General features: G+C 53.1%; 1 protein-coding gene and 1 non-coding gene across 9 annotated transcripts in view; both read left to right on the top strand.

Annotated features, from left to right (window-relative positions):
• The window catches only part of AP1B1 (adaptor related protein complex 1 subunit beta 1), an 83,591-nt gene that overhangs the window by 51,602 nt on the left and 4,129 nt on the right, over nucleotides 1–27,860 (top strand). For 4 of the 8 annotated variants that reach the window (XM_027576723.2, XM_027576724.2, XM_027576721.2 and 1 more), the window contains exons 3-18: nucleotides 664–769; nucleotides 3,179–3,314; nucleotides 4,084–4,329; nucleotides 5,717–5,907; nucleotides 6,721–6,942; nucleotides 9,696–9,816; nucleotides 10,302–10,397; nucleotides 11,674–11,789; nucleotides 12,140–12,305; nucleotides 17,828–17,926; nucleotides 18,452–18,711; nucleotides 19,536–19,737; nucleotides 20,504–20,524; nucleotides 21,054–21,197; nucleotides 25,622–25,767; nucleotides 27,587–27,716. In XM_027576723.2, the coding sequence (XP_027432524.1) occupies nucleotides 664–769; nucleotides 3,179–3,314; nucleotides 4,084–4,329; nucleotides 5,717–5,907; nucleotides 6,721–6,942; nucleotides 9,696–9,816; nucleotides 10,302–10,397; nucleotides 11,674–11,789; nucleotides 12,140–12,305; nucleotides 17,828–17,926; nucleotides 18,452–18,711; nucleotides 19,536–19,737; nucleotides 20,504–20,524; nucleotides 21,054–21,197; nucleotides 25,622–25,767; nucleotides 27,587–27,716 (2,402 nt within the window). The remainder of the gene's footprint in view (nucleotides 1–663; nucleotides 770–3,178; nucleotides 3,315–4,083; nucleotides 4,330–5,716; nucleotides 5,908–6,720; nucleotides 6,943–9,695; nucleotides 9,817–10,301; nucleotides 10,398–11,673; nucleotides 11,790–12,139; nucleotides 12,306–17,827; nucleotides 17,927–18,451; nucleotides 18,712–19,535; nucleotides 19,738–20,503; nucleotides 20,525–21,053; nucleotides 21,198–25,621; nucleotides 25,768–27,586; nucleotides 27,717–27,860) is intronic. The other 4 variants (XM_027576727.2, XM_027576726.2, XM_027576728.2 and 1 more) reach the window with 3 other exon arrangements.
• On the top strand, nucleotides 26,320–26,416 carry LOC113913422. The gene has a single exon (XR_003517205.1). It is a non-coding gene; the product is annotated as a small nucleolar RNA SNORD125 (small nucleolar RNA).

The raw sequence follows: 27,860 nt of genomic DNA, 5'->3' as shown, positions 1-27,860 counted from the left end.
GCCTGGCTGATTCCAAAGTCTGCCTTTGTAACCTGTCATTGGGGTTATCTGGGCCCTGAACAACCCTATTTCCTCATTTGTTTTTTCCAGATCATCAAGTTCTTAAGAACAGCATATTATGCGCTCGAGCCCTCATGGGGCAGCTGAATTCCCATTTTCAGAGCTGAGCAACCACTTGTGGCTCAGGAAGTGAAACCCTGAGTGCACTGTTTTAACTGGAGGTTCTAGGAAAACAGGAAAAGCCAAGTGTGGGAATCGAGCAAATCCTACCCTCTCCCCTCAGATCTTCAGTCCCAGATTCCATCACACGCCGCCTTGAGGGCTTTGGGTGAGGGTGGTAGCTGAGGAGAATTTTGCTTTCCTCTGAATGTTTTTAACTGTCTGGCTGAGCAGGACCTGTCCTCACACTTCTTGTCTCCCTCAGAACCTTGGTAGCCTCCACAGTTCCCTCTGCTCAGTCCAGCACGGCCTCCAAGCTGCCCTCCTCAGATCTGTCCCTCTCTGCTACCTCTGTCACTGAGGCCAAGGTCCTAAAGCTGCCCTCCGCTGGCAGCACAGAGCCTCTTACCTGCCTCTCGCCTCCCATTCTTCTGGAATTTGGGGACTGGGAGTGGACCCCTGGCAGGGTGGGGGTGGATCACTCATGCCTGCCTCCTTTTTTAGGGGAGATCTTCGAGCTGAAGGCAGAGCTCAACAGTGACAAGAAGGAGAAGAAGAAGGAGGCGGTAAAGAAAGTGATTGCGTCAATGACCGTGGGCAAAGATGTCAGGTGTGCAGGCGTAGGCCGGGTGGCAGCTAGAGCGGGGCTCCATAGCTCGGGTATAGTTCAGATGGCTCCTTGACGGTATCTCTGGGGACCCGTGGCTGCCTTCATGAACCCCCTTTCCAAACAGAAGGTTTCTGGTACAGAGGGGTCCTGGGTCCCATGCTACCAGGGTCGGGCGGCCGCACGGTGAGGGAGGTGGGCAAGGTCAAAAAGGTAACAAGCTATGAAGTGGATGTGGCAGGGACCCTGCAGGAATTCCAGAGGATTGCTGCCAGCTGGGGAAAATGAACCCAGCATGGGCAGGCCTGGCTTTTTAAAAGAATAAGAAATCTAAATTATTCATTTTAAATCTCCTTATTTGTTTAGATTGCCAGATGATACTAAACAAACACTGCAGTGACACTAACATGTGCCTGCAGATGGGGTTTATCGGATTTGTTGCCACTTTGCAGCCTCTGGTTTGCATCTGATTTCCAGAGCAGATCATACGTAGCATTGCTGCCTCACCTTTGCTCGTGCTTTTCCCCTGTGTAGAGTGTCCCTTTTCCATTTACCAGCTTGTTTCCCATCAACAACCCATTCAAGGTCTCCCTGTTGCCCTCCCTCGTCACCCCAGCCCACTGGCCTGAATGTGCAGAATTTGCTCTGTGTTCCTGTCACCCGGCACTAATTCTAGACTGTCCTTTTCTTATGTGTACTTGTGTTTACCTGCCCACTGTGTCATAAAGTCCCTGAGGACAGGGACTGGATTCTGCAACCACCTAACAGTCGCACAGTATTTGAGAGTATGCAGAAAACCTTCAGATACTTACAATTCCCATATTGTAGGTAATGATGTGTTTCCTGCTAAGGAAACCAGATAAAGAAGGGGTATAGTGACTGCTCAGCAGTCATGTGGTTAATAGCAGAACTAGGACTCAAGCCCAGCCCTTCTGAAATCCAAATCCAGGGCGTTTCCACCCATACCCTCTCCTCTGTGCCCTTATGCTGCCCAGCTCCATGCCTCACAGGCCTGGGCGCTGATGTGGAGCAGTTCCTCATCCGGATCGCATGTCAGGATCACACTTCTCCAGACTTCTCCACGGATTGCCCAATCCTCTTGCCACTTCAGCAAGGGACCTCCTGACAGCGCCACAGTAGAAACAGTTCTGCAGAGAGACCTGCTATAGACAGAGTGGCAAAAGGATTGGGCATCTGCTGGAGAACTGGGCCTCCTTCCAAGTCACATCCTTCCAGGACAAAGCCACTCTCCCCTTCAACTAGAACACTGCTGTCACCTCCTTACAGAGGAAGCATCTCTGTTCTTCTGTCTCAAGTGAACTTGTTGTGCTGATGTGACAGGCCCATCAGTGGGTTCTCCTCTCCACCCCCCTCTTCCTGGTTCTTCATCTTCCAAGGTGCTGCATCAATGTCAGCATCAACTGAGTTCCTTCCTAAGGGAGCCCAGGGAGCTTACTTTGACCTCTTAAGTCTACCATGTTCTCGGCCACTAAGTCACAAGACTTGAGAGCTGAGAGGGGAGGCGATGATTCCAGGAGAGAAAATTGACCTCTGAGCATATTTCACATCTCAAGGGGTTTGGGACTCTGGGACTCTGGGGTTCCGTGTTGGGAAGGGCTCCACCCAGAATAACAGCAGTCATGAGCACAGGTTTTAGAGCCAGCCAGGTTATTTGACATTTATGAGCCTCAGTATTGTCTTCTGTAAAATGGGGATAACACACTGGCTTCTTGGGGCTGTTAATTGAGATCACATATATAAAGCCCTTAGTGCCAAGCCCAGCATATAGCGCATGTCCTGTACATGCTGGGCTAGTTTTCACCTTGTGGTGAAAGCAGCATGGCCCATTCCTGCTTCCCTATAGCCTTCTGGAACCAGCAACCCAAATATAAGGGGGCGACGTTAAGTATCAGGGAAGGAAAATAGTTGTTTTCATTTATTCTGCACCTGCTAGATGTCAAGGACCAGATACCTGAAATATGTTGTCTTCTTTAATTATCACAAGGGCCCTGTGTAATGGGATTTTGTTGCACCTTTCCTGCAGGTGAGCAAACTGAGACATGGGGTGGGGGATGAAGGAATTTTCCCAATTTCATACAGTTAGCAGGAGGCAGAGCTGGGTTTGAGCCAGGCCTAATGGGCTGTAGAGCTACTGTATGAATGAACTTTGTGAAAAGAACAGAGGACTTTGCTTTTCAAGTCACTTTTTGGGTTCCAGTGCTACCCATAAGTGTTCATGGTAACAGAGCATAGCTGATGTCTTCCCTTTTACTTGGAAGTCCTGTTATTTTTTTCCTTCTCTCTCATCCACTGTCTCTGTGCCCCTACCCCACCCCAAACCCCCCCATTAGCTCTCTGAAAAATCTTCCTTTCTTCAGCCTTACCTACACTCATGCCGTTTTGACTTTCCAGTGCCCTCTTCCCTGACGTGGTGAACTGTATGCAGACAGACAACCTAGAGCTGAAGAAGCTGGTGTACTTGTATTTGATGAACTACGCCAAGAGTCAGCCCGACATGGCCATCATGGCTGTCAACACCTTTGTGAAGGTGAGTAGAAGCTTGGTGGGAGGAAGGGCATAGGTGTTCACTGCTCCATCTTCCCTCCATCTCGGGGTGGGACACTATGGCCCTGAGTAAAAACACTCAGTCTCCTTTCCAGTCCCTCTGACACCCAGCCTGAGGGCCTCCTAGTCCTCCAGCAGAGGGCTCCCACTCTCTCAGAAAATCAGTTGCTACAGACCCTGCTAACTCATTCTGTGTGAGGTAGCCTAAGGCCTATATTGATCCCCATGTTCCCCTGGGATACACCATTGTCCTACATCCTTTGCCAGGGCAGGATTCAGCAAGCATCTGAGAGCTTCTCTGTTCCCCTTCTAGACTTTGCCCCTTTTTGTGTTTTCCTTCTAGATTAAGGAGCAAACAGAGACTTGAAGTGTCAGTTCTGTGTACCTTTAGAACCCTCCTAGCTCTCCTCTCCCCACAGTGCTCAGATACAGGCACATGAGGGATTCTGTGGGTTATGGTGCTGGATGGATGTGGGTTTGAATCATGGCTCTGCTCTGTGACTGGGTGAGCTCCCAGTCTTCCTGCGAGCCTTGGCTGCTTTACCTGTAAAACGGGAACAGTATTGTATGCTTGCTGTGAGAATCAGAGTCAACAATACACAAAGCCTCAGCACAGCATCTGGCAAATGCTAAATGCCCATACATGGCACTTACTTTTAGTGCTGTTGGCCACAGTTGGTGGGAGATCCCACAGCAGCGTCTGATGTTGCTGAGCCTGCCCCTACTCCCGGCCAATGGCTGGTTCCCCTCAGGACTGTGAGGATCCTAATCCCCTGATCCGGGCCCTGGCTGTGCGGACCATGGGCTGCATCCGCGTTGACAAGATCACAGAGTACCTGTGTGAGCCACTCCGGAAGTGCCTGAAGGACGAGGACCCATACGTGCGCAAAACAGCGGCTGTGTGTGTAGCCAAGCTCCACGACATCAATGCCCAGCTGGTGGAGGACCAGGGCTTCCTGGACACCCTGAAAGACCTCATCTCTGACTCGAACCCCATGGTAAGCTGTTGCCACCCACCATGCCACTTCCACTACCTCCTGGGTTGCTTGGGAACACCTTGGCTTCATCCTCCACCAGGCACTCCCCGGTTCCTGGAAGTCAGAGCCTTGCTGGGTAGGCTGATTGTTCTCGTGCCTGCAGTGGTTCGGGCACCAACTTTGGAGGGAGTTAGACCTGGATTCCCTTCTCTGCACCCTTTCTAACATGAGCTGTGTGACCTTGGGCAGGCTGCCTAACCTTCCAGAGTCCTCTTTTCTTCATCAGTAAAATGGATCTAACTATCCGTGGCTGGCAGGAGTACTGTGAGGCTTAAGCTGTGAAGGTAACAGTGGGCATGCAGCCAAGACTAGTGTTCTCCTTCCCCTTCCAGTCACTGTCATTGTCACTGACTTCTCACTGAGATCATCAGTGAGCTCTAAATGTGGGTACTTTTCCCTTTCCCCACATCTCTGGGGTTGCAGGGTTGCAGAGCGTCACCCTTGAAGTAGCATGGCCTGGAGGGCAGGGCACCAGGAGGTGGCTGGGAGGACGGGGGTGTGGCAGCAGTTTGGATGGCAGTTCAACAGGCCCTATTTAAAGTAGAATTCACACTGGGTGCCTGGGTGGCTCAGATGGTTAAGCGTCTGCCTTTGGCTCAGGTCATGATCCCGGGGTCCTGGGATCAAGTCCCGCATTGGGCTCCCTGCTCAGCAGGGAACCTGCTTCTCCCTCTGCCTCTGCCTCTCTCTCTCTCATGAATAAATAAATAAAATCTTAATAAATAAATAAATAAAGTGAAATGCACAGACCTCTCAGCCCAGCCTTTCCACTCTGTCCTATGGAAACACTGATCACACATGGACCCTGAGTGGCCAATACAGGATTGGCCATTGGAGCACTGTCTGTTATAGGGAAAAGGTGAAAACCCTGCAGAACACACATAAAAATAGCTGCTCTGGTAGAAATGGGTTGAGAGCCCAGTGCTTCACCTGGCAACCCCTCTGGATTCCAGCCCCCATTTGTTACCAGCAGCCCTGAGGAGCTCTGCAAGGATCTTCTAGCTCCAGGAAGCACACTTGACACTCCCCAAAGGAAGCTGTTGTAGCTGGTAGGCATGGGCTGTGTGTTAGGTAGCTAGGAATGTTTTCTGTTGCCAGGCATTTGGAACTAGATCTTTCTTTTCATTTCCCTCTTTTTTTTCACTGGTGGGGGCACTTAATGTTCTTTCTGGCTCACAGGAGAGTCAGTAGAATGAGTGCTCGGAGTGGGTCTCCATTTTCAGACCCTGTCCATCGGGTCCTGTTCCTTTCAGGATATTCAACCTCTGACCTGCCAGCATGATTAGCCCCAATGTCCCTTGGCCCGAGCAACGCCCCCAGCCTCTGCCCCTTCCACCCTCTCAACCAGGTGGTGGCAAACGCAGTGGCTGCCCTCTCAGAGATCGCTGAGTCTCACCCCAGCAGCAACCTGCTTGATCTGAACCCGCAGTCCATTAATAAGCTGCTGACAGCCCTGAACGAGTGCACCGAGTGGGGCCAGATCTTCATCCTGGACTGCCTGGCCAACTATACGCCCAAGGATGACCGGGAGGCCCAGAGGTGAGCAGGCTGCTCTTTGCTTGCCAGCCCAGTGGGACCTGGTCCTTTCAGGGCTCCAATCATGAGCTGGGCCTCAGACCTCTGCTGGGCCCTTTGCCAGGGCCTTGCCCCACAGACCATCCTCACACACACAAGGGAGCCCAGAGCCAGGCAGTCAGCTCCCTGCTCAGCATGATACAGACAGAACAGAAGCCAGCGCACGTAAAGCCCCAAGCATCTGGTTGTTGACAGAGACCCTGGTCACCTTGGGCTGAGTAAAGGAGGTGAATAGCACCAGAGTCACCATTCATTGGATCTTTCTGGGTGGCTGGGGCTCTGCTGAGTGCTTCCTATGCATTAGATGCTCCTTGAAGCACCTCTGTGAAAACTGCCCCGTCATTGTCCACATTTTACAGGTAAGGAAACACTGGCTAAGAAGGTAGATGAAGTCATGCAGGTCACCCAGCTGGGTCTCCCTTGACCTTTGGACGGAACCAACATGATATCTTGCCCCTTTTGAATGCCCTTGCCATGGGGGGAAGGGAGGGGCTTGACACTTCCCCAGTATTTATTAACTACCGTGCATGATGCTTGGGGCTTTACGTGCATTGACTCACGTAAGCCCTCGGCAACCCTGGGAAGATGGCCCCATCATCTCTGTTTTCTAGACGAGGAAACTGAGACTCAGAGTGATTTTAACTTGTTGGCGTCAGTTAACAAGCACCAGAAGCAGGATCTAGATCCTCCTACAGGAAACATGCTCTCTCAGTAACTAAAACCAGGGTGTTGCCCTTGTCTGTCTCTCCTGTTTGCCCCCCTTGGAATGGACCCCAGCATCTGCGAGCGGGTCACCCCCAGGCTCTCCCACGCCAACTCTGCTGTGGTGCTGTCTGCTGTGAAGGTGCTGATGAAATTCATGGAGATGTTGTCCAAGGACCTGGACTACTATGGCACGCTGCTGAAGAAGCTGGCCCCGCCCCTGGTCACGCTGCTGTCAGCCGAGCCTGAGCTGCAGTACGTGGCCCTGCGCAACATCAACCTCATCGTACAGAAAAGGTACCCAGACTGCTGCATATGTGCAGGGTGTGTGCCTGGGGGTGGCGGGGAGTAGGGATGTCTCCTGGGAACAGGACACTAAAGGGAAACTGACCTGTTGCCGTGTAGGAAGTCTCAATAGCTTAACCTAGGAGTCTTAACCACAGGCAGCTTTGTCCCCCAGAGAACATTTGGAAATGTCTGGACACGTTTTTGGTTGTCAGACTTCAGGGGGTGCTACTGGCACTAATAGGCAGAGGCCAAGGCTGCTGCTCAGCATCCTATAGTGTGCAGGACAGCCCCACCCCCCGAGAACCATCCAGCCCAAACTGTTAGTAGTGCTGAGGGTGAGAAACCCTGGCTTAGCCTAATGAGGTAGCAGATCAGGTCAAGACCAGCATGATGCTTCTTTTTTAGTATCTGTGGTGCCGAAGCGAGCACCAGCATGATGCTTCTTAACCACAAACAGTGGATGGCTCCACAGTCCACAGAACCCCCCTCAAACAGTGTGTAAGATTCTGTGTGTGTATTTTTGCTGGGATCAGAGTCTATAGCATTAGCCAAATTTTCTGACTTTGGAGGACCCCAGAGTGGTGAGATACTGTGGACTTTGCATTGGCCTTGGGTCTGAGGAGGGGTATGTGAGAGTCACTCAGATGCCCATATCTGGCAGTGCCTGGGTGGCTCAATCAGTTAAGCATCTGACTCTTGATCTCAGCTCAGGTCTTGATCTCAGGGTCGTGAGTTCAAGCCCTGCATTGGGCTCCACACTGGGCATAGAGCCTACTTCAAAAAAAAAAAAAAGGAAGAAGCCCATTTCTGTTGGCCCCATGGGAACAGCCACAGCTGTAAGCCACTGCTTCTAAGAGAAGGTACCTGATACCCAGGATGGGTAGAGCTGAAAAACAGTTAGCAGTGCCAGTCTGAGGGGCCAAGAATAGGAGGGGTTCTCTGGAACAATCCAGAAAACAGAATGGGCCTGGCCTCCGGAGTTCTCCTCCCAGCCTATTTGGTCAAATGGCTCACTCAACAACTAACTCATGAGCGTCCATATGTTACAGCAGCCCCTTTGCTGGGCACAGAGAATAAGGGCCTCTTGTGGACATTCTTTCTTGGAAGACAGCACTTCTTCCTGTCCTTGTAGCATCACTCTGGTTCTTAGGACACTCTTGGGGACCCAGAGATATCAGTGGAATCGTAGCAGTTGAGAAGGTTTGGGAGGCAAATTTGGGAAAGCTTTTTGGGTGCCTAAACAAAGCCATGAGACTAGGGATTCATTGCGGTGTGGGATTTAGCGAGGTGTAGTGACCTGTAGATCCCTATCAGCATGAAGGGCTCCCTGTGCTATATTTAACATGGCAAATCTCTTAAGAAGTCGACCGTGTTGCGCAAGCACCATCTGGTCCAGTCCCCATGTGGTTGGGCAGTTTTTGCCAGGTCCTGATTGCAGAAACCATGTCCCCCGCCCCAGCTTGGGACCCTGTCTCCCCCACCAGGCACAACAAAGTCTCCTTGCTTTGCCAGGACCTCCCGCAGCTTGCACAGCAGCACTGAGTACTGCCTGGGTAGGGTCCCTCCTTTCTCTCTGCTGTGTCTTCTCCCCTCCTCACCGTCTGTCCTCATTCTTTCTCCTTCCTTCCTTCAGTTCTGGAAAGGGCAGAGAAGTAGGAGTTGAGAGCGGTGACTCTCGATTCCACCCTTATTAGCACTAGATGTGTGACCTGGTGCAAGCCCCTCCACCTACAGGTTTCCTCATCCTAAGAGAAACGAAGTGGGTGGTACCAGTTGAGGGAGGAGCAGCAACACTGGTGACTGACAGCTCCCGCGTAGCAGGTGCCTTCTCTGAGGCAGGCATCGATCATGCTAGATGCTTCCCGTCTAACTCTCACAACAGTGCTGTGATATAGGCATCGGTCAGGGTCCCGGGACGACCCCCACGTTCAGAGATTCACTAGAAGGACTCGTGGGAGTCAGCATATACTTGTTTTCATGGCTTAGATTTAGTATGGACATAGCAAGGATACCCAGGTGGAGTCTGGAGGAATCCATGTACAGGCTTCCTTATGGTCCTTCCTTCCCATGAAGGGGGTCACACACAGCACATTCGTCCCCCAGTAGCAAGATGCAACAGCATATGTATAATTTTTCTGCCCAGGGATGCCTATTGGAGACTCAGCACCCTGGGTTTTTATGGGGGGCTGATCACATAGTCACCTACCAAAATCTCAGACTCCCAGAAGGAAAGCAGATACTCAGCATAAATCATATGGTTTGTACAAACAGTCTAGGCACAGTTAGCCACCTTTATTATTTAGGCAACAGTGGAACACTTCCAAAAACAAGAGTTCCCAGACATCAGGCCTTTCTAAGACTGGAGACTGAGGCCTGCAGTGCTAACACTTCCTACATGGTGTCATTCTGATTTCATGAGTGAGGAAGCAGAGGCTTGAGGTCACAAGCTGGGATTGGCATGGAGGTCAGATTCCCATGGCCGTCGCCTGCTGCCTGCTACCTCTCGAATATGAACTCTCTCTTACTCATATTCCCTCTTCCCCTCCTGGGATATGGTTGGACATACAATGGCCAGTCAGAACCTGGGCTCAGGCCAGTCAATGGACCCTCTCCCAGGAACATGCAGCTGTGGCAGTGACTGCCTTCACGGATGTCAGGATCTACCTTAGGCCCCAGAAGTGTCCCAGTAAACATGGAAGGGGTTTTCTCACAGAGCTTATGCCTTGCTTTTTGTTGTTTGGACAATCCTATCTTGCCACCAGGCCTGAGATCCTGAAGCACGAAATGAAGGTCTTCTTTGTGAAATACAATGACCCCATCTACGTGAAGCTGGAGAAGCTGGACATCATGATCCGCCTGGCCTCCCAGGCCAACATCGCCCAGGTCAGCAGAGGGCTATGGCCCGGGGCATGGGCTTTGGTGTTGGACAGCAACACCACCACCGAACTGTGGTCTCTGAGCGGGCTGCCTAGTCTCACCGGCAACTGTTCATCTCACAAAGAGTGCTTTAGCACAGGGCTCTGTAAGCAAGCACTAAACAAATCTTAACTGATATTTTTGTGATTAAAGCATTCGTTCTCCCTACTATTACTTATTATCTATTCATTGAAAAGTGGTAGTTAGGTGGCTGTGTTAGCCAGCTCGGCCTAAACAAGGGTTGTCCGGTCCCGGCAACTAGTTCTTCCCTGCTTTCTTGGGGCACCTGATAGCTGTGTCCTTCCCTTGGCCCTTCTTCCTCGAGCAGGAGGCAGAATCCCATCCTTCTAGGGGTCTGTGCATACCCATTGTCCAGGCATGTTGGTTGCCCTGGCAGATCCCACCCCCCCACTCCCACCCCACCAACCCCATCTTCTCTGTTTGGGCCACAGGTCCTGGCAGAGTTGAAAGAGTATGCAACAGAGGTGGATGTGGACTTTGTACGGAAGGCTGTGCGAGCCATTGGGCGCTGTGCCATCAAGGTGGAGGTGAGGCTCTGGGACTGTCCTCTGTAGGGGGAGAGGAAGGGAAAGGAAGCTGAAACCAGGAAACCAGTCTGATTCTAGCAGAACCTGCCAGCTACTCCTGGTCCAGGAAGGCCTGAGGGTCACCACTGGAGGCCCCAAGGCACCCATTGTGCAGATCTGCTTGGGCTCCTCCTCCTCTCTCTGATCACCTTTAGGCCAGTAGGGCTTCTGAGAGTGGGGCGGGTTGTTGCAGATGAAACAAACCCGTCTGTAACCATGGGTTCTCCCAAAGCATTAGCTAAGATGGTGGGGCAGCCCCAGCTGGTGATGGCCCTGGTAGACTTAGCTTTCACTTCATGGGATTTTGGAGCAGGGTTCTCTGCCTGCTGAACAAATTAGCAATAATCATGATTCAATTATCCACATGCCCTTTTCTCCAAGCTCCCAAGGACTGTCCAGCCCCTGTGTCCTGGCATTTCATCCCTCCTGTTCTCTGCCTATGGTGATGTTCCTTGACCACTGAGCTGACTTTCTTTTTTTTTGAGCTGAGATCTCATGCACTTTTTTTTTTTTAAAGGTTTTATTTTTTTATTTGACAGAGAGATAGCGAGAGAGGGAACACAAGCAGGGGGAGTGGGAGAGGGAGAAGCAGACTCCCCGCGGAGCAGGGAGCCCGATGCGGGGCTCGATCCCAGGACCCTGGGATCATGACCCGAGCCGAAGGCAGACGCTTAATGACTGAGCCACCCAGGCGCCCCGAGCTGACTTTCTTTAAGTTAGTCCACTGGGGACTGGGAGATCCTCGGACAGCTGGTCACCCCAGCCCAGCCCCTTGAGGCATTTTCCCCTTGGTGCTTATGATGGCATCCTGAGAATCTCTCCCATAAGGGCATTAGTGCAGCATATTGGAATAAGGGGTGGGGGGTGGTTCAAGTAGAGACTTTCTGTTTTTGGTCATAGGGGCCCATTTTGGAAACAAGTAGAAGTGAGGTAGTGTCAGGCTGAAGCATAGTCACTGCCCTCAAGGCTTGGCCTGGAAGCACTTCAGATACCCGCCCCACTCTCAGGAGCCCTACTGGCCTTCTCAATCTAATTCTGTCTCTCTAGGTCCCTGCCGTCCTCAAGCTGTCATTTTGTATTCATTTTCCCACTTGTTTTCTGGGGAGAGTGTTCTCTTGTTTTCCCTCTGTGGCAAGGAAGGGGGCAAGACATGACTGAGCCCTTGGCCAAGGCATGATCTTCAGAGGTTCTGTTGGAAGTGGGTGCAAGGGCCTTGCCCACATTCCTCTTCCCACAGCAATCTGCAGAGCGCTGTGTGAGTACGCTGCTCGATCTCATCCAGACCAAGGTCAACTACGTGGTCCAGGAAGCCATTGTGGTCATCAAGGACATCTTCCGCAAGTACCCCAACAAGTATGTGCCCACCCCTCCCAGTGTGAGGGTGATGTGGCTCTGCTGGAGACAGGCAGGTGGGGCGGAGGAAATGCAACAAGGAGCCTTTCCCTTCTTCCTTACTTCTCTGCCACAAGTGGCATTCTCAAAAGAAACCTATTGTTTTTTCTTATTTCTCCCGAGTCACCCCTCCTCCACTCCCCAAACTAAATAAGCACTTAAATGTAACAAATAAACTCAAATCCCATTACATACCACCCTCTCAGGATCTTGTGGGGCATCTTCCTGTCTCTCTCGGCCCCTGCTGGGCCTCCTCTGGGTTGCCTGGGCTCCTTCATTGCTCACATGCTGGCCCTGTGCTCATCTCTTAGGTATGAGAGCGTGATTGCCACACTGTGTGAGAACCTAGACTCCCTGGATGAGCCTGAGGCCCGGGCTGCCATGATTTGGATTGTAGGCGAGTACGCCGAGCGAATTGACAACGCTGATGAGCTGCTGGAGAGCTTCCTGGAGGGCTTCCATGATGAGAGCACCCAGGTGAGCCATCAGGTGGGGCGACTTGGGCCAGGGTGTGGGTCATGACAGGCAGCTTGGTACCGCTGCAGTCCATCCCACCCTGAAACCCTCCCCTCGGCCAGAGGCTGAGAGGGCCCAGCCCTTCGTGACACAGCACAGACGGTGTGGACAGATAAGTGAGGTGGGGCTCACAGGGGTGGCCCCTTTTCCTCTCACCCTGCATTACCTACAGGGGACTGTGGGGAGTCTGTGATGGTGGACACTGAAGGCAGGCAGAAATTTGGGGCTTTAATTTCATATTTATCTTTGGATAAGTAATAATTGGCTTGCTTCAATATTGAAAAAATATGAACAGATATATGGTGAAAAGTCTTCTTCCTACCGCTCTCCTGGCGACCCAGTTCTGCTCACGGGGATCATCAGTGTCATTTATTGGTTTCTTGTCTTTCCAGAGAAAGTATAAGGAATACACACCCTTACGTGCAAGTAAACATACATGTATATAGTTGGTTCTCATTATTTGTGATAATTATGTTCTATAAAGTCACTGCAAACACTGAATTAGCGAGTACTGGACCATTGTTCCTACGAGCCTCTGATCACAACATTTTTGTCAATCAATACATAATCTTGTTTTTTTGTGTGTTTCTGTTTAGGGACACCTTATTTAATATATATCGTTGATTCATTCACGTTGAACTCATGGCCACCAGCGCTATAATTCAGGCCTGCACAAAGCTTCTCTAACACATATATTTTCTCCATAAGGCACATCGGCCTCCTCGTGCGTCAGAACACTAGACAGCACTTCAGTGTGACCCTTGGGGTGGGGGCCATTTTAAACAGTGAATCACCAACAAAAAGCAAAACGTGAAAGATGTGGAAGTAAATAGATTGTGAAAAGGACATTCATTTGTGGTATGAGAGCAGAAGCAACAAGGCAGAGCATCACCTCCTTGACCTCAGCTGGGAGTGTGTACCTCAGGCAACTTGAACTTTTCATTGCTCTGCACTTCATTGTGAAAGATCATGAAAGCTCCCCAAACATTGATTTTGGGGTTTCAAGTACATTTTAGGAAATAGGCAAATTCAAAATACAGGCTTTGCAGATCATGAGGATCCACCACTGTATATATGTTGCCTCTATTTATTTATTTTTTTTAAGTAGTCTCCACAGGCAGCATGGAGCCCAACGTGGGGCTTGAACTCGTGACCCTGAGATCAAGAGCTGAGCTGAGATCAAGAATGGGATGTTTAACTGACTGAGCCACCCAGGCCCCCACCTCTCATACTGTGGCGTGCCTGGCTGGCTCTGTCGGTAGAGCATGTGGCTATACATGTGACTTCTGATCTCGGGGCTGTGAGTTTGAGCCCAACGTTAAGTGTAGTGATTACTTAAAAATAAACACTACTGGTAGCATGCTATACACATTCAAATTGTACAGCACCTTGCCTTTTTCCCTTAAAAATGTATCTGAAGGTGCTGCTATTACTAACTGATGGGACTCTTTACGGCTGCGTAGTTCCATGTTTATTTAACCAGCCTCCCCTGATGGATATGTAGGTGTCAGTCTTCTCCTCTTTTAATCAATACTGCTATGAATAATCTATGTAGGGCACATCTGCGAGTATAGCTGGGGGTAAATCATGAGATAAATTCTTTCTGGTGAAAGGGCCTGTGCATTGGAGACGTGGCAAGCTGTTCCACATTCCCTTTGGTGTAGAGACTGTTCTGGTTTAGAGTCCAGTCTCAGAGGTGGCATAATCCTCCCCTTACCTCCTTGCCAACCTAGTACATTCGCAAACTGTTTTTGCCAATCTGATGAACAACAAGGTGTACCTGGTTGGTTTTGTTTGCATTTCTGTTGAGTGGGGTTGAGCGTCTTTTCATTTGTATTCCCTTTTCTGTGAACCAGGCACTGTCTGCTCCTGCAAGAGGGCTTTTAAAACGTGTTTGTAAGCTCAGAAGTCTTTGCTGCCCAACTGGGGAGTGTAACCTGTTGGGTCAGAGCATGAGCCTTGGAATAGGAGACCCCAGACTCCAAACCCCTCTTCGGTCCCTTCCTGGCTTGGTGCCTAGACACTAAGACTCTGCCTCACCCTGTTGCTCTGAGAGTTAAATGGAATGCTTTGTGCAATGTCCTTAACGTGGGCCCAGCCCATGATAAGCATTCATGAATGGTAGTATTGGTGTTGATCAGAAGTGGTTTAAAAGTAAATTGGTCCAGGCAGCAAAGGGGACCTGCTGGTTCCTGTAGCTGGTAAGTTCTGGGAGCGTGTTCTCTTCTCGCATGCTTGGGTGAGGATACCCAGATGGTGGCATCCGGGCTGTGTCTGTCTCCCTGGGGTGGCTTCTCCTTTAGAAAGACTCCCAGGAGTAGGCCTTCGTGGGGTCAGTTGTTCCAGGCTATGTCCTTACAGCACAGTGACTCCCCTAACTCCCTTCCTTCTGGTAGTTCCAGCAGCGGTCCAGGCCTCTTTGCATTATCTTGAGCTAATTGCTATAATTCCAGTTGGCCAGGTCTGTCAGACTCCTGTCCCAATCTCTGTGGGGCAGAGAGGAGGGTGATTCTCTGAAGGAAAGCCAGCATTTCTGTTACCAGAAGACAGACTAGATGCTGGATGGGCAAAAACAACAGATGTCCATCACAAAATAATAGTACTAACTCCTACCATCACCCACTCCCACTGCCACCTGCCAAGTCCACTGTCAGCCTGCCCTGAGCTGCTTTTACTTTCACCATACTAGCCTCCTCACTTGCTTGTCTCTGAGAGAAGCAGAGCCTGGCTTGGGATCCCTTCTGCCCCTGCAATCAGGTCCTGCCTGGGTTTACTGCAGAGGATGTCCTCTGGGAGGTGTTTCTGCCCATATACTTTTGTAGTCACTTCCCCCTTGGGCAAAGCCTGCTGAGGAGCCCAGGCTTAGAGAAGTGGGACAAGGGAAAGCTTGAGCAGGAGCCTGGTTTGAAGAAACAATCTAATCTATGCTCCTCCCCATTGGGTGGCCTGAAGCAAGTTAAACTTGCCAAGCCAGTTTCTTTGTCTCCAGCGCAGGGTTGCTGCAAAGCTGATTGGATGATGTGTATAAACTGGCCACTCCAGTGCTCTGCACACGGTTGCTGGTTGGGGTGATGGTGGTTTTAATTCACTGGCCAGCTCCCTGTGCCTCCTGGGTTCACAACACCATTCAGAGTTTGTTGTTGTTGTTGTTGTTTATTTGAGAGAGACACAGCGTGAGAGGGCACAAGGGGGGGTAGCAGCAGAGGGAGAGAGAGAAGCAGGCTCCCCAATGGGATCACGACCCAAGCCAATGGCAGATGCTTAACCAGCTGAGCCACCCAGGCGCCCCATCATTCAAAGTTTTTATAAGAATACTTGTTTAGTGCCTTGCAGTTTGGGAACTTATTTATTTATTATATTTATTTATATTTTATTTATTATTATATTTATTGGGCGTGGAGCCAAACATGGGGCTTGAACTTATGACCCTGAGATCAAGACCTGAGCCAAGATCAAGAGTTGTACAGTTGGGCGCCTGGGTGGCTCAGTCGTTAAGCGGCTGCCTTCGGCTCAGGTCATGATCCCAGAGTCCTGGGATCGAGTCCCACATCAGGCTCCCTGCTCGGCGGGAAGCCTGCTTCTCCCTCTCCCACTTTTCCTGCTTGTGTTCCTGCTCTCGCTGTCTCTGTCAAATAAATAAATAAAATCTTAAAAAAAAAAAAGTTGTACATTCAACCAACTGAGCCACACAGGCGCCCCAGGGAACAAACTTTAGATTGTTTCTTTGAGTCCCCTTGTCCTGGGCTCCTAGGCCTCTCCAACCATGGACAGGGAGCTCAGAAACTCTTGCCTAGGGTGGTGTGTCAGTCCAGCCTGCGTCTCGCCCGTCTGGATGGCAGGGGCAGTGGCATCATTGCAGGAGGGTTGCCTTGAACATGCAGGCTAACATGCGGGGTGTCAGTGTGTTGGTGAGGGGTGGGAGGACTCGGGCTGGTGGCCCAAGTTCCTAGGCGGTAGAGCAAACCCGACAGTAATGAATGATGCCAGGCAGCCAGCTGACCTGGATTGAGGACTCAGTAAAGAATCCCTGTGTGCTGGCTATGGTGATATTGATGGCCATGGTGACAGGTGTCGTGTGTTGAGCAGAATACACGATAGGTTCTTTACATTTCTTGTCTCATGGACTCTTCCATTAAACCTGTGAGGTATTTATACTGATATTATAGATGAGGAAGTGGACTCAGAGAAGTTGTATGATTTGTCCAGAGTCACGTTCAAATGAGGTGTGATGTAACTCTGGCTTCAAAGTCAGCAGTCATAAGTTGTGATTTTGTGAGTTCACAAGAACCTCCTGAAGCAGGCCACCCATCTCTGCACCAAATGAGGAGAAATAGCTTCCCCTGGACTGCCTGGCCAGGGGCTGTAGCCAGGTTCTAGAAACCAGTCCCTGGGCTGCCCCCTACCCTGACAGTAGCCAGCCCACCGCTCCTCTGTTGTTGGCCCACATGTAACTGAATGACCAGGACTCTGGATTGCTTGATTCCAGAAGCAGACCACATCTCCTCCATCCTGCCTCCTGCTATCAGCCCACTCTCTGTGCCTTCATCCTGCCGACCACGCCCGGTTCCCTCCCTCCTGCCACAGGCCTGTCCCTGGCACAGCCCGGGCTCAGGAGCCTCAGGCTGCCCTCTTGTCCCAGGACTGGCAGAAGTGAGATGTGGCTAAGGAAGGGCTATGTGCATAGAACTGTTCTTTCAGAGATGTTTTTTGAGTTAGCAAGTGCCTGCACTGGACACTCAATAGAGCAATAACCAGGGATACAGATGTGACAGGCATGATCTCTGCCCTCAGAGGGCTGTCTTCACAGGACAGGCTGGTGACTGGAAAGCATTTCTAATACTGTGGGGCAGTGCTGAGGAGGGGGTCCAAGAGGCTGCAGAAGTGTGGGGGTGCTGGGGACAGCATGAGCTCCGAGGGGTGAGAAGATGTTGGCCAGGCTGAGGGCAGCTGGGCACATGATCAGGTGAAGGCAGCAGCAGCAGGGTGAGAGACGGGGGCTGAGAGAGGACTGGGCAGGAGTGGTTCCCACCTTCTGGTAGAAGCCCTGCTCCTCAATGACTGGCTGGCTCTGTGGGCCCTCCCGGCCCAGTCCGTCGCTGGCACCATCTCCGCTTGTTGACAGATGGTCCTTTTAAGAAGCACACCAGCTACACAAGTTGCCTTCTTAAGCTGCGAACTCCTTAAGGCACTGTGAGGCTAGGTGCCCTGACAGATTTCTGGGACCCTAGGGTAGGGTTGCCAGATAGTCGTGGCCAGCTCCTCCCTGAGTGGTAATGCCAAGGTCCAGGCTACTCAGCACTACCAACAGCCCCCTGGCCTTAGTCTGTTCTGTGGCCAACTCCAAACCTAGGAAAGCTGCTCTCAGCTTCCAGGGCCTTTGAAAAATGCCCTTTTCTGTCTTTTAAGGCCCTCATTTGGTTTCCTCCCATCCCCACATGAAGCCCTTGCTACTTCTTCCTTGTCACCTCTCTGTCTTCTTGCAGGTCCAGCTGCAGCTACTGACAGCCATCGTGAAACTGTTTCTGAAGAAGCCTACAGAGACCCAGGAGCTGGTGCAGCAGGTCCTCAGCTTGGCCACTCAGGTCAGTGCCCCAGCCTCTCTGCTGTGCCCCATGTAGGTCTCACTCCACAGGGCGCACTTTGGTCTAAGGAGCCAGCCAGACCTTTGTGCCAAGGTCCTGCCCCTAAGACTGGCCTCACTGGGGGATTGGCCCTAGAGTGATCCAGGATTCCTGCTCAGGGAACTCAGTCACAGATAAAATCAAAATGGAGTGGGTCAGGTGGTGAAGTTGAGACAGACTGCAAACAAAAGAGGGGAGGGAGGTCCAGAAGAACCAGAGTATTTGTAGGATAGGGAGGGCAGATTTTGGAGGGGCGTGAGGAGTGGGGACAGGAGTGGGAATGTACTGTTTAACCCTGGGCTAGGGGAGGAAATTGAGGGGCCAGGCCATGTTTAGGGACAGGTTCATGGGACTCTCAGAATCAGTGTCGTCGGCCAGCACTGTGACCATGCCTGGGTCATGGGGTTTTGGGAGGAGCTCCTTCCTGCTCAGCTAGTTGCTCTGCTCTGAGTTTAATATGCTTCTCATCACCTCCCGCTGCTTAAGGACTCTGATAACCCGGACTTGCGGGACCGTGGCTACATCTACTGGCGTCTGCTCTCCACGGACCCAGTGGCTGCCAAGGAGGTGGTGTTGGCTGAGAAGCCACTCATCTCTGAAGAGACGGACCTCATTGAGCCCACACTGCTGGACGAGCTCATCTGCTACATTGGCACCCTGGCGTCCGTCTACCATAAGCCTCCCAGTGCCTTTGTGGAGGGGGGCCGGGGCGTTGTGCACAAGAGCCTGCCACCTCGCACTGCCTCGTGAGTGAAGTGGGCCAGTGTCCAGGCTGAGCCTTCCCACCTGGTTTTCCAGTTCATTAGCCCAGGCACTCAGGCCTGAGTCTGAGGGAAATTACCATTCTAGTGACTTTTTTTTTTTTAATTAATTTATTTATTTTAGAGAGAGAGCGCGCGCACGAGCAGTGGGAGGGGCAGAGGGAGAGGGAGAGAGAATCTCAAGCAGACTTCACAGTGAGCATGGAGCCTAATGTGGGGCTTGATCCCACTGCCTGAGATATGACCTGAGCTGAAACCAAGAGTCCGACGCTTAACCTACTGAGCCACCCAGGCGCCCCCATTCTAGTGACTTTTTAATGACTGTTTACTACATGCCAGGGTGACCTCATTTGATCCTTATAATAGCTCTAAGAGGTATCCCCATTTAACGTACAAGGACAATAGGACAGAGAGCTTGAGGGCCTGGGGCAGCATCCCACAGCCAGCACAGCTAGGCCCAGACCCAATTCTAATTCCAGAGCCCTGTTCTTCTCACCCTCCTCTGCCACCCCCTGGTGGTTGGTTTGGCCTAGGTGCCCAGTTCTCCAGGGCAGGCATCCAGTCTTTAGAGTGCCCTGAGTGGTGGAAATACAGAGGGCCCCTCCCTTGATCACCCCCATGATGCTGGATCTCTTGGAGAGCCAAAAAGATGAATCAGGCGTGGGAAGGGGGAAGAGGAGGGGGCCTGTAGAGAGCCCTCTGGAGCAGTGTGGAGACCCATGTGCCTATCCTGGAGACTGAGGACTCTGACCTCCCTGAAACAGCCCAGCGCCCACCCCACTGACCCTCACCCTCCTGTGTCATCACAGGAGCGAGAGCACAGAGAGCCCTGAGACGGCCCCTGCCGGAGCGCCCTCTAGTGAGCAGCCAGATGTCATCCCCACCCAGGGCGACCTGCTGGGTGACCTCCTCAACCTGGACCTCGGCCCCCCGGTGAGCGGCCCACCCCTAGCCACCTCCTCAGTGCAGATGGGAGCTGTGGACCTTCTTGGTGGAGGCCTCGACAGCCTGGTATGTCCTGGGGCCCCCTCTGGATGACATTGATAACGACCTTCAGAGGAACAATCACTGAGCACCCTGTCTGTGCCGTTCACCAACCAAGGGCCTCAGGGTACACCTGTCTGCAAAGGTGACTGTGTCACTCCCTACCTAAAGGGGAGAAAACTGAGGCTTCAAGAGTTCAGGTGACCTTCCCTCTAAGAGCGCACAGTATGTGGCAGACACCGGACTTAGTCCCTTGCCGGGCCACTGAGCCCCAAGAGATCTGGAGCCTGTAGGGCTAGAGGAGCCAGACCGGTGTCCACTTACTCTCACACCCTGCACCAGCTTGGGGCAACAGCCCAGGAGGCCTGAGAGGCCCATGAGGGGTCAGGGACAGTCCCTTCTCTTCTCCCCTGTAGAAAGGGGGTGGTAAGACTAGACTGGGTATCTCCCTGGGACTTCAGGCAGCTGGTAGAGCCAGCAGGAGGGGGTAGCAGAGCCCCTGTCACTTGGCCATGTCTGGCTCAGGTCCCCAAGGCATCACATAGGAAAGGGTAGGAAGGGCCATGGCACAAGACGTGGGTGGTGGAGTGAAGCCCCAGAAGTAGTGCCCTTCATGGAAATGGTCTGGGCCCCCCCTTAAGCCTGGCGCTGTTTCGCCCCAGACTCCTCTCAGTGGAGCAGCAGTGACTAATCTTTTCTTTCTTTCCCTCTCTCTTGTCTCTGTCTTATTTCCTGGCTTTTCTCTCTGCATGTGGCTGCCTGTTCTCTTCACCCTGCCTGCTTCTGCTTGGAGATGGGGGATGAGCCTGAAGGGGTATGGTTCAACCCTTGCGCCACCAAGCCTTTGTCTCTGCTCTTGCTGAGTGCTGGCCCAGCGTCCCAAGGGGTGGATGATGTCAAAGCAGTCCCTCCCTGCTGAGCCATGGCCTTCTATCCAGTGTCCCATCCTCAGTACCCTAAGACAAAGTTGCCTTGTCATGCTCTCAGTTTCCACGGGCCCTCTGTGACATCCTAGTGCTCCTGTCCACTTAGCACAGCCTCTCGGCAGTGGTCTTGGGTACTCCTTTTATCGGTGGGCTGTGGATTAGTTTACCCGTGTCCCAGCCCTTTCCCAGAGGTCACCCCTAAGGCTGGAGACTTGCAGGTCATAGGAGGGCACAGTCTTTCTTTTCCACCCCTGTTATCCTGTCATCTCTGCAACTTAAAGCTGGTGTGACAGCAGTCCCGCGGCCCCCCTTCCTGCCCCGTCCCATTTTCTAAGTGCCGGGTTGCTCCACTCATGCTGGGCCCCTGATGTCCCCACCTCTAATGCCTGCCTCTGACCCCTTTCCCTTCCTTTTCAGATTGGGGGCCCCAACTTTGTGGCACCCCCAGCAGCAGCAGTCCCAGCCAACCTAGGAGCATCCATGGGCAGTGGCCTGAGTGACCTCTTTGACCTGACCAGTGGCGTGGGCACACTGTCAGGGTCGTATGTGGCCCCCAAAGCAGTAAGTACCACACGTCCTCCCGTGGCAGGAGCAGAGGGAAGTTAGACACTCACTGATGTCTGGGTTCCTTAAATGGCCCATTCCATGGAATTGGCTCAGGCCAACAGGGATAGGCTCCAGGAGCAACAGTTTGCTAACACGATGCTGAGGGCAGCCAGGGGCTGTTGAGAGCACAGGGAAGAGACCACGTGGTCCCGGGGGCCTGGGAAGACCTCCCAGAGCAGGGTTGCTGGGGCTCAGGCCTGTGGATCAAGTCAGAATTAGGTGAAAGTGGGGAGAAGGCTCCAGGTGGCTATCACAGCCTGTGGCCAAGCTTGGAGGGGAGGGAGAGCCCGTACCTCCCAGAGAACTGGCAGAGGTCCCATCTAGTTGGAGCAGCAGTTCTCAGGGCTGTCCCACCTGGTGCCCCTTATTGGTGATAGACGTTGTCTAATGTGTCCTTTGTTTCCTGTGCTCAAAGGAGATGTGTGGACTGTGCAGCCTAGCTATACGTATCACTTCAATATTAGTAAGACGCCAGCACTTCATAAAGAGACACAAAGGGAAGAAAATAAAATGATACATTTTAGTATTGTAAAGGCTTGGGTACACCCACCCCAGAAGATCTCATGAAGTTGTCGGGTGTTGATGGCCACACCTAGCGTTTGTAGCGCAGGTGCTGGAACCATGGGGCTAGTGGTGCCTTTAGTTCCTGAAATGGTGACTGACTCCCAGTAAAGTGCTCATAAAACAAAGAACAGGCTTTCTTTGATTTTCACCATAGTTGGGTTCCCAGCAATTTCAGGATATGTTGAAAGGGATGCAGGAGAGTTGCTCATTGAGGGGATTGTTGTCCTTCCGGCAGCACGTCCAGCATCCCTGACCCCGCCATTATGCCACCTGCATTTGCCCCATAGGTGCCCACCGTGCTGCCTAGGCCTGGTACTCCCCAAGACTCCCGCCTAGACTAGAGATTAGGGAGGGAAGAAACTGGCAAGGTCCGCATCGCCAGGCCGTGAGGGTCTCTCTCAGTCCTGGTGTGGCGGAGCCGTTAGAAGGTTAAGCAGAGATGAAACGGATTTGCACTGGAGAGTGATTGCATTGGCTACACTGCGCCAGGTAGGTTGGAAGGGCAAGGACAGAGACAAGGTGCCCAGTGAGGAGACCGGCAGGAACTCCTGTGTACTGGTGGCACCTGGACAAGGGCACCGTTGAGGGCGGAGGCAAAAGGCTGCACTGGAGAGCTCCTTGGGAGGTGGAGCTGGCAGGATGTGGGGGCTGGTGGGAAAGGAGGGATGATGGCTCCAGCAGTGGGATGGCTGGGGATGGAGAGCTGGGTTTGCGAGGCAGGAACATGTGGGCCTGGCACCGAGGAGGGCGCAGTGTGGGCCACAGCCTCAGCATCAAGGAAGCTGCCAGAGGGCATGGACCTGGCCTGACCCCCTCAAAGCTCGGGGCAGACACTGTGTCTGCCACTTCGTTCCCAGCCAGAGCCCCTCTCTCTCTTCCAAAATCCCCTCCCCAGAGCAGGACGCTGCTGGGCTTTAGGGGTGAGGTGAGCTTTCGGTTGGGTCTGGGGAGCTGTGAGCCAGCGCCTGCCTTGGCCTCACCAGGTGTGGCAGCCGTGCCTGCAGCGGTGGTGGCCAGAGCTCCGGGCAGATGTGCCAGGGACTGCAGGCCCCACTGAATCCCGCCAGAAGCCTGATGGCACTGTTCTTCCTGCTGTGCAGTTGACAAATCTTGAACGCTTTTGCCTAAGGTCACATAGTGGCTAAGTGACAGAGTCAAAACTAAATGCAGGTTGGTGGCACCAAAGCCCCCATTCCTGATCCCGATATGATCCTGCCACATAGTGTTTGAGAACATCCTGTGTGCCTTAATGTCCTGGGTCGTCAGAATCACTAATTACTACCCAGACTGGCTGCCTCCGTGCATGAGGCCAGCGCATACGTGTTAAAAGCCCAATGTAACAGGCATAAGGCAGGACCGAGTGACAGAAGAGCAGCAAAGACTCCTGCAATCCTGTGGGCACCAGGCCTTGCCAGGACTGCAGAGGTGCCAGGAATATGAAGTCCAGAGCTGGCCCTTTGTGTGTGTGTTCATTTTAACGGATGCTACCACTGCTTTGTCTTTTTTTTTTTTTTTTAAGATTTTATTTATTTATTTGACAGAGACACAACGAGAGAGGGAACACAAGCAGGGGAGTGGGAGAGGGAGAAGCAGGCTTCCTGCGGAGCAGGGAGCCCAATGTGGGGCTCAATCCCAGGACCCTGGGATCATGACCCGAGCCGAAGGCAGACGCTTAACGACTGAGCCACCCAGGCGCCCCATCGCTGCTTTTCCTTAGTGGAGGCCCAGATGGGCGGACCAACAGTGAGTGCTAGAAATGAGAGGTTAGGGGATCACCTGGTCAGAGGAATTCAGGGCAAGCTGCCTGGAAGAGTTCTCACAACACAGGACTTTCCCCATTATCTTAGACACAGGAGTCTCTGGGGTGTGGGTGTGTCAGCTATGATTCCCCAGCCGTGTGACTGCCTGGAATGGTTTGTCCCCGGTGCATTCTCCCCACCACACCTGTGGGGGTAACTGTGTTCTCTAACCTTCCTGGTCAAGGGAATGAGGCCTTTTCTGCGCAAGAACTTGGGAGTTCCTCATGTCTTTGGACCAGTGGGTGGTGACGTTTCCTTGGGTCCTTCAGTAAATGTTGAGGGTTGGTTCCGTGGTAGGACCTGTGCTAGACTCCCTGAAGCCATGGTGACCAAGAGAAAAGTCCCCATGGGCAGCAGCCAGTCTCAGTAACAGAGGCAGTTCTGCAAGATCTGTGAAAGGTGGCCCGTGGGGCGGGGTGGGGGGGTGGCTCGGACCTCTCTGCTTGCCTGTCTCAGCTGAGGCTGAAGCCCTGTGATTCTGCCCTCACACCTTTGTCCCAGGAAAACAAAGGATGATTAGGTTAGCGAGTACAGTGGGGGTGGGGGTGGGCCTGCAGAAGCACTTTCCAGACAGAGGGGACAGAGTGGGGCAGGGGGCAGAGGAGCAGGTTCAGTCGAAGCCCGGCGGAGGCAGGCGCCAGGACTTGGAGGCCATGGGCAGTGGAAGTGTCGCAGCATTGGAGGGGTTTAAATTTTATTTGTTTAAGTGATCTCTCTGCCCCATGTGGGGCTCAGACTCATGACCCCAAGCTCAAGAGTCAGCCAGGCGCCCCCAGATTTGCACTTTAGAAGATGACTTGAGCTGCTGTGGAGAGCGGGGGGGGGGGGAGGGATTGGGGTGCCCCGGGGGGCTGCTGTCTTACCTGGTGGACTCTGACTGTGGCCCAGACGCACATGCTGCCTGCTGAGAGAAGCAGAGGCCCTGGCGGCAGATGGAGGAGGTGGTGGGGACGGGCCCAGGCTGCGTGACTGTGGGGTGGGGCTTGGGGTCGGCTGAGGGTGGGGACCCAGACAGCTCTGAGGTTCCTGGTGTTGGCACCTTAAGAGACAGTGAGATGTTCGCCGACACATGGGCAGCCCTCCAGGAGGCCTGGGCCTTTTGACTTCTGGCCAGGGCAGGGAGGGGGCTGTGAGGGATCTGAGAGAATAAGGGCCTCAAAGGCATTTGCATGGCCCTGGATGACGCGTGCAGATGTCCTTCATGGTTGGGGCTTTAATTCAAGCTTCGCTCTGCAAACACTGCCTGAATGCCCGTGCCACAGCAAGATCTAAGCCAAGGATGTAAAAAAGAAAAGCAGAGCCCTTCCCTCAAAGAGCTGACGGGGTGCAGGAGAGACAGACACACAGGCTCACATTTATCTGCTAAAATGTCATAGTAGTGTGGACGTAGGGAAGGAACCTAGGTGCAGGCTTCCCAGAGGAGGCGGCTCTTGAGCTGAGACTCCTGTGACAGCCAAGCAGCAGAGGGCCTGCCAGGCGAGAGGTCCTCTTAGGTACTGTCCGTGGTGAGCCCAGTTTCTACAACGAAAAGGCCAGCTCTGCCTTCTGTGAGGAACGACAGACTGTGACAGCCAGGGAGGCCTTGGGCTCTGGCTGAGGCCCTGGATGCCCTTGGGCTCCTCTCGACTCTACTTGGCTCTTCAGGACGCTGGCCAGGCCCACTTATCTCATCCCCTTTGTCACCACTACTTACCGAGTGTTCCTTCTCGGACCTCTGAAGACTCAGGTCAGCTCTTGGGCACACCAGGCACCTCTCTACACCAAGCGGCTCAGATACACAGCCACACTGTGGTGGTGGCCCTGGGTAGGCCATGTGGGATTGTTCCTCTCATCCCGAGATCCACATGACCATCTCCTAGTGGTAAAGGCAGGTGTGGTCAATCTGGGAGGCCCCTAAAGGAGAGGGAGAGAAGACGGTGGAGGAGAAGAGTTGGGTGAGGGGTGGGTCGCCTCAGGCGGGCTGTTAACTTTTAGGGGAGTGGCAGACCTGAGCCTCCTCCACTGTCTTCCCTACAGGTGTGGCTTCCGGCCATGAAGGCCAAGGGCTTGGAGATTTCAGGTACCTTCACCCGCCAGGTGGGCTCCATCTCCATGGACCTACAGCTGACCAACAAGGCCCTACAGGTCATGACTGACTTTGCCATCCAGTTTAACCGCAACAGGTGAGAGCTCCCAAGGCCAGTGTGATGAGAGCCCTTGCTGGTGACCGCAGGCAGGGGCCAAGAGCTCTGGGGGGTCTGGTGCCTCACAACTGCATCTCAGGCCAAAACTCTCTAAAGCAATGATTTTTTTTTCCCTTCCCCACGACCTCTTTATGTGGACTCCAAAGTACCAGGCAGAGGGGTAGGTTGTCTCCCCTTATTTTCGCCTTCCTCCACTGCTCAAAGAGTGTTTGCTGACAAAAATCCCCAGCTCCAGACTAGGAGCTTGCCTTTGGCAAACACCCCACAAGACAGGATGGAGCCTCCTCTCCAGGCCCAAGTTGCTGCCACCTCAGGGCCTAGCTCCAAGAGGGCTGACGGGGAGCGGGCCTGCATCCCAGCCAGCCCCTTGTGATACAGGTTTAAACCACAGACGGGGCCTCTGGGAGTAATGGCTGCTCCAGGCTCCTCACCCCACTAGGTCCCCTGCACTGGAGGTCCTGGGGAAGGTTTCCTCTCTGGTACCATTGGGGTCTTCATGGACCAGGCCAGCTAGGCCGGGGCTCTCTGGGGGACCCAAGCAGCCTCTCTTGATGATTCTTCTTCCTGAGCGGCTCTAGTGATGAGCAAACTGAGCCTCTAAGAAGTTGACTGAAGGGGCTGCTTTCTCAAGGAGAGCCCGCAGGCCGGTGGGTCCTGACCCTCTGTCAGCTCTGCTAGTTATCATCAGATGGCCCTAGAGTTCATAGAAGCACTCCAGGTTCCAAGGGGGAAGTCTCGACGATTACTCACAACAGACTTAGAGCGTGCTGACAACGCCCTGGGTGGCAGGCCCTGTGCTGAGGACTTTAGTAGAAGTATTATCTTACTTTGAGCTACTTGACAGCCCAGTGAGGTCAATGCCATTTTTCCCTTTTCAGTAGATAATGACACCTGGGTTCAGAAAGGACCAGTGCCTTGCCCAGGATCACACAGCAGGCTCTGGGGGATCTTCCAGGAAAGCCTGAAGAGCAGGCCACCACAGAGGCCTGGGGTTCCCCGCATCGTCTCCCACCATGTCCCAGGCAGGTCTGATTGCCATCGTGGGCAGAGTGCAGGCCAGGTCAGGCAGCTCAAGCTCTGGATCCTCAGCGGTGCTACTCATTCCACAGGGTCTGAGCATAGGCCTGCCCCTCCGAGTTTCCATGTCTTGGAAGATGAGAGAATGTGTACCTCTCTCTGTTTTTATGAGGGTAGGAGTTGGTATAATATCAAATGCCCAGCCTGGGCACAGTGAGCTGTCGCTTTATGGTCCTGTGTGTCATGCTCATGGGGATCCTCCCCTCCTGATTTACCTACGTGTTGCTTTACTAAGAAGTAGGGCTTTCCTGAATCTCTGGCCAATTCTAGCCCAGACAGTAAAACCTGGTGTCTCACTTGGGATGGTCACATCCTTCTTGGAAGATGGGGATTGGTAGCAGAAACCTGGGCATTCAGAGTCTTCAGTTAGAAGCAGCTTATAGTTCAGGCCCCTGGTGTTAGCTGGAGCTTCTCAAGTGCAGGACTGAGTAAGGCCATGCTCACCTGGGCCTGCTCGGTGCGTAGCCCAGAAGAGAAAGTGGAGCTGAGATGGCCTTGGGCCTGCAGCTGGCCCAGGGCTCATTCCTCTTGTCCACACAGCCATTGAGAGTGGGGGTCAGGAACTTGTCCATCTGTCCTGGGCCTAGAGCTCAGGTGACGCCAGCTTACTGGAGAGGCTTCTTGCCAACTGCTGCCCTAGCTCTGGAACCTGAGGACCCCACCCATCCCACGTCAGCACCTGCTTCCCCTGCCATTCCCGCGGGGGCTTCTCTCTCCCCAGCTTCGGCCTGGCCCCTGCTGCCCCCCTCCAGGTGCACGCACCACTCAGCCCCAACCAGACTGTGGAGATATCCCTGCCTCTCAACACGGTGGGCTCGGTCATGAAGATGGAGCCTCTGAACAACCTCCAGGTGTGTTCCAGGCAGGGCTAAGCACCCCACTCCTTAGCTTCCCACCTACCACAGGGGAGGAGCCTGCCGGAGGGGTCCGGGGCCTGGCCTTTGTTGGCAAAGGGGTATGTTTTTGGAGCTGTGCTCTTTGCCAGAGGCCTGGCA

Source organism: Zalophus californianus, chromosome 14 (assembly GCF_009762305.2).
Source record: "Zalophus californianus isolate mZalCal1 chromosome 14, mZalCal1.pri.v2, whole genome shotgun sequence".
Lineage (NCBI taxonomy): Eukaryota > Metazoa > Chordata > Mammalia > Carnivora > Otariidae > Zalophus > Zalophus californianus.
Note: the sequence above shows the minus strand (reverse complement) of the source record. Positions and strands in the feature narration are given on the sequence as shown.